This window comes from Arvicola amphibius, chromosome 11 (genome assembly GCF_903992535.2).
Source record: "Arvicola amphibius chromosome 11, mArvAmp1.2, whole genome shotgun sequence".
NCBI lineage: Eukaryota > Metazoa > Chordata > Mammalia > Rodentia > Cricetidae > Arvicola > Arvicola amphibius.
Window position 1 is genome coordinate 2,619,181 of NC_052057.2, and position 6,000 is coordinate 2,625,180.

At 43.0% G+C, this 6,000-nt stretch overlaps 1 protein-coding gene across 1 annotated transcript in view; it reads left to right on the forward strand.

Annotated features, from left to right (window-relative positions):
* Mnd1 (meiotic nuclear divisions 1) overlaps positions 1-5,742 on the forward strand; it is a 46,535-nt gene extending 40,793 nt beyond the window's left edge. Inside the window, exon 8 of the mRNA XM_038348358.1 lies at positions 5,610-5,742. Coding sequence (XP_038204286.1) covers positions 5,610-5,716 — 107 coding nt within the window. The 3' untranslated portion in view covers positions 5,717-5,742. The remainder of the gene's footprint in view (positions 1-5,609) is intronic.
* Positions 5,743-6,000: the final 258 nt, after the last annotated feature.

Consider the following 6,000-nt stretch of genomic DNA (forward strand, 5'->3'; position numbering starts at 1 on the left):
CTCACAGAGATCCGCCTGCCTCTGCCTCCCGAGTGCTGGGATTAAAGGTGTGCACCACCATCGCCCGGCTGAGCTAAGGTGTTTTGAGGATGCTTTGCTGCTCAGTGTGATGTCTTCTCACCTTATCTCTGTAGGAAACTTCAAGCTATACGTGATTGTTCTTCCTCAATTGAAGCAAGACCTCATGTCTTGTGCAGCAGGAAGTAGGCTCTGCTGTATGATTCTTCTCTGTGAACCTCTTTCCTTTTTTGATCTACACCAAAGATATTCTAAGAAGGAGGGGTTAATGAGCTCTGGCACCAGGTGTAACGGCACATGCTCAGAAGCTGCACATCTGGGAGACTGAGGCCAGAAGACCATGAGTATTGATTGGCTGGGCTACATCGTGAGGGTCCGTCCTGTCAGGCCTGCTCTCCCACAAATGCATTTTGTGTGTCCTGAAGTTTAGGAGAAAGTTAGTAATGATTATTGTGATTTATAGACAAGTATGATCAATAATACTAAACCTGCCAGAAAGAGGCACTGATGTTTTTCCAGTGTTTAATGATAAGATGGTGGTGGTTGAGTTTCTCTACCTGGTCAGAGTCTAGTTCCTCCCATGTGTTGGTCATTATCATTGTGCTCCCATGGGAGGAGGGTACGCACAGGGGAAGCAGAGGGGGAGAGAACAGGTGGGGACTGCTGAGTCTCAGGTCAGCCTCTGGGAGACAGGCTTCCTGCTGCCAGGCCCGGCCTGCTTTTCACAGAAGATTCAAACCTCATTTGCCCCTAATAAATAGAAAATATTAATGAAATTCTCCTTGGGCTCCTATAAAGCTATTATTTATTTATTATAAGTTGTTTCCTAAACAGAATGCAGCTTTAGTAAGAAAACAAGAGCAGTCAGTGACGTAGAAGAGAGTGAGGTTTACATTGTGAGTCGTGGTGACACAATCCCAGCACTCGGGGGAGGTGGGAAAATCAGAGTTCAAGGCCAGTCTTAGCTAGGTGATGAGTTTAAGACTGACCTAAGCCACATAAAAATGATAATGATAAAAATGTATATTACATAGGTCCGAGAAATAGAGAATTCTGAGTGTGAAAATAAAGCAAGTGTCCTTGTGGATTGAAGATAGGATGGGTGGGGCTCAGATGCATGGGGCTGAGATGGGGGGACTGGGATGGGCGGGGACTGGGATGGGTGGAGACTGGGATGGGCAGGGACTGGGATGGGGGGACTGACATGGGCAGGACTGACATGGGCGGGGACTGGGATGGGCGGGGACTGAGATGGGCGGGGACTGGGATGGGCGGGGACTGAGATGGGCAGGAGCTGAGAGGGTTGGGTCCACCAAACTGAGGATGCACAGGATGGAAGGTTAGCACTGACTATGACCTCCATACGTGCACCATGACACACACGTGCTCAGCCTCCCCCAACACAACACAACATAAATTCAGTGGTTTGCAGGGGTGCAGCCCTCAAACAGTAGGAGCAGCAGAATGGGCTGTAGCAGAAGGAAGTCACTCTGAGCTCCTCGTTTGCTCTGTGACCCTTTGAACTTCTGGGAACTGGTTCCTCATCTGCTCTGTGAATAATCTCGCCTCACGTTTGGAGTCTGCAAGTGCTTCAGCATGGTGTTTAGACGTCCGTATCCTTTCCCTGGTTCCCCAAAGTACTGTAAATTCTGGCTATTAAGTAATTATAAATTGTTTCCCAATTAATCATAAACTCACAAAATTGTCATTAGAAAAACTTTTGTAAGAACATTTTTCTCTCTTTTTGGTTAGCTGCCCAAAAAAAAACAAAGAAAAAACAAAAAAACAAAAAGCAAACAAAAAAATCCTAGGAGTTTGAAAAGCCTGTGGAAGGGATGTTGTTATGGTAACAGAAGTAGCTGCTCAGAACTGTTTCCCCGGGCCCAGGATGAGCTCAGGTGGCTGCTTAGCCCGTGCAAACGGGGTTGGTAAGGGAGGTGGAAGCGGGAGGGTCAGAAGGTCCAGGTCATTCTACCTCATACAACCCTTCCACATCATCCTGGCTAATGAGACTAATATTTCCACTTAAAGCTCCAGCTAACTCTTTTCACATAAGGATTGTTAGAAAAAGATGAAGATAAGAGATAGAGTTACATCCCTGATTTTAAAACAACAGAAAGGATCAGTGTTATTTATACAAAAAAATAGGTATCAATTGAAATCAGATTTATTTTACCTAGCAATGTCCTTGAATTGTTTCTAGAACTATGACTCTCCAAACTAGAGTTCCCAGTATCTACATGAAGGCTCATAACCTGTGTAATGCCAGTTCCAAAGTATCCAACACACTTTCCTGGCCTCCAAAGGCTCCTGCACGCATGTGGCATAAATAAATTTATGCAGGCACATGCACATACACATAAAAATAGTAAATACATTTTGCTTTATTTTGTTTTTCAAAACAAAGTTTCTCTGTGCAGCCCTGTCAGTCCTGGAACTCACTCTATAGACCAGGCTGGCCTCAAATACACAAAGATCCCCCTTCCTCTGCCTCCTGAGTGCTTGGATTAAAGGTGTGCACCACCACCACCTGGCTGAAAATAGATTTTTAAAAAATACAATATAATCTGATTATGCTCTCCTAAGAACTCTCCTACTTCTCCACCCACCCAGTCCACACCCTTACTTTCTCCCTCTCATTAGGAGGTTAGAGGTATCTAGAAATAAAAATAAAAACAAACCAGAATAGGACAAAACAGACGAACAGAAGAAGAGCCAAAAAAAAGTTCAAACACATAGATATAGAATCCATAAATCCCATAAAAACAAAACCAGAAACCAAAATATGTAATATTTTTAAAAAAGAATATTTATTGTTTAATAGTTCAACATTTTAGTTTATAGAATGAGAGATTGCAGCCAGGTGGTGGTGGCACACACCTGTAATCCCAGCTCTCAGGAGGCAGAGGCAGGAGGATCTCTGTGAGTTTGAGGCCAGCTTGGTCTACAGAGCAAGTTCCAGGACAGCCAGGGATACACAGAAAAATCCTGTCTTGAAAAAAAAAAAAAACCCTGTCAACAAAAAATAAATAAAAAAGAATTTTAAATATAGATGAACTGTACCTTATTTATGTTTTGTGATACTTCACATCTTATTTAACAGATTACATCTTAATAAATTCAGGTAGTAGAGACTTAGTGATTTAATTTTCTGTGCTAGAAATCAAAAGGCATCTTAGTGCATGAGGCAGAAGACTTCAATGTAAAGCTTACATTGATATTGAGTATAAAGCTAGTTCCAGGACAGGCTCTAGAAACTACAAAGAAACCCTGTCTCGAAAAAAAAAAAAAAAAAAAAAAAAAAAAAAAAACACAAAAACAAAAACCATATTGACTAACAGGAATTAAGACTTACAAACAAGTCTTAAGGTTGTTTCCTTTAAAGGAATAGTCTCTGTCCACTTATAAAATGATGTTTGCTAGGGAATGCATTGTCAGGATCATACATGGCACCAGCTAATAAGGCGGACATCCAGTGGCCTGAGGAAGGCTCAGCCAGCGTCTTTGAACTGACCCCAGGCACCACAGGGTGGCTTTTGTTGGTTCTTTTGTTTTTAGTCTTTGGATGTTTTCTTGTCCTTAAGGAGACCTAGAAGCTCCTGTCTCACACTCTGCCGCGTGTGCAGTGCACGAGTGCTGTCTCCCGTCTCACACTCTGCCGCGTGTGCAGTGCACGAGTGCTGTCTCCCGTCTCACACTCTGCCGCGTGTGCAGTGCACGAGTGCTGTCTCCCGTCTCACACTCTGCCGCGTGTGTACTGCACGAGTGCTGTCTCCCGTCTCACACTCTGCCGCGTGTGCAGTGCACGAGTGCTGTCTCCCGTCTCACACTCTGCCGCGTGTGCAGTGCACGAGTGCTGTCTCCCGTCTCACCTCTGGGCTGTGATTGGCCAGGCTTTCCTGACCGCACTCTCTGATAAAACTAACATAACCCCTGGACGACCTCGTGCTGGTTGCTAGTGATCTCGTGTTATGAAAAGCTGAGATTCATTTTAGATTGTTATGAAGAATAGATTCATTTAATATCTGTTGGCATTCTCTAACACATCCTTACTAAAACAGTGATAGTTTGTTAGCACTGCTGAGTCTTTCTAAAAAGACTTTATAATGTATGTGTATATAATATATATATGATATATAACATATATATATATATGATATATATATCATATATATAAATTAACTAGACCCAAAGCCTATCCAGTCAGTATTCTTCTACCCATCTGGGGTCCAGCACTGTTTGTTCCTCTGAAGCTAGTAGTACTTAACTCTAGAAAGAAAATAGAATTCTAAAATTTATGTTTGTTTAATACTTAGACTTATACTTCCACAAAGATAGTTTATTATTGAAAGCTGTATTCTCATGTATTGGTTTGCTGGATGGATGGCAGAATATATACTAAGAGTAGTTTAGACGATAGATATGACTGTTCCCAGTCATCTGAAGGCCTAGGTCCTGTCCTGAGACCACTCTCTGCCTGCACGTGGCCGTCCTGTTGTCTGAGACCACTGTCTGTCTTGCATGTGGCCGTCCTGTTGTCTGAGACCACTGTCTGTCTTGCACGTGGCTCTCCTGTCATCTGAGACCACTGTCTGCCTGCACGTGGCTGTCCTGTTGTCTGAGACCACTCTCTGCCTGCACGTGGCTGTCCTGTCATCTTTCCTCTGCCAGCTGCTGATCTCTCCCACTGTGTCTAAATTGTAATGAAACCTATTGCATTTGGTTAGGCTCCACCTTAATGGCCTCATTTTAGGTCCATCATCCTTTTAAAGGTTCTGTCTCCAGAACATTTAAGGTGGTGTGGCTGGTCACTGGAAGGAGTAAGGACATGATGTAGCTGTGGCACTTGGGAAGAACTTGTTTCAACTTCATTCATTTTTACTACTAGTGCAGAGCACTCTAGCAGACTTGGAAACTTATGCCATTGTTCTTGTGTTCGTAGAAAGCATTTTAATTATAAATCATATAGTAGATGAGAACTGTATAGAATCGAGGGGTTGGGGGACCATCAGTCTTACCCCAGGGGCAGTTATACATGGGTACTGTCTGCTCCTCTTGCTGCCCAGCAGTGAGCCATAGGCATTGACCTCCCTGTTGTTACTGCACTGGAATGAAGATCCTTGTCTGGAGATCTTTGTGTACAATTTGGGGCTCTCCCTGCAGGATAAATTTCTTTAAGTAGGTGCAGCACTCCTTTCAGTGTGAGAATACAAATTCCCTGTAGGGATACGAAGACACATCTGTTTCTGTGTTAGTTTAAGAGGAAAACCTTTTCCTGTCCTCTTGCCCAGTCCCTCAGGCTGGCCTGCTTGTCTGGGAGCCGTTACTCCGAGGAGGACAGAGGTCTGAAGAGAAAGTGCTCCCTTTGGGAGCCAGAACAGCTAACATTGCTGAGACAGTGGAGCCTGAGCTCTGGTAGAAATGCGGGAAACTGAGGAAGCTGCTTGTCAGCATTATTCTTAAGTAGCAAACGACTTCTGATTTTACTGTATCAGAGAGTAATGGAAGCATAGTACCAATACAGATACTTAGGTTATGATGTGTGATGATTGTGTTTTTAATTCTCAAAGGTATTTTTAATTTTTTTATAGATAACATATTTGCAATAAAATCCTGGGCCAAAAGAAAATTTGGGTTTGAAGAAAATAAAATTGACAAAAACTTTGGAATTCCAGAAGACTTTGACTACATAGACTAAAATGTTGGACGATAAAGGATTTGCGGGCTCTTAACTCGTCGTCTTAAACATTATCGACTAATGCTGCCGAATTCCCATCTATCTGTTCACTGTTTATCATTTTACAATTTTAAATAAAGTATAAAATAAGGATGTTCTTTGTCCCTTTTTGATAGCATAGTCCACATTGTGCTCATGAAAGGGCTCATTAAGACAGGACAGTTCATGCAGGGTCCCCACCCCGTCAAGTAAGGTGTGCACAGGATTCTTAAAAAGCAAAGCCATGGCATGATGGGGTTTTTAAA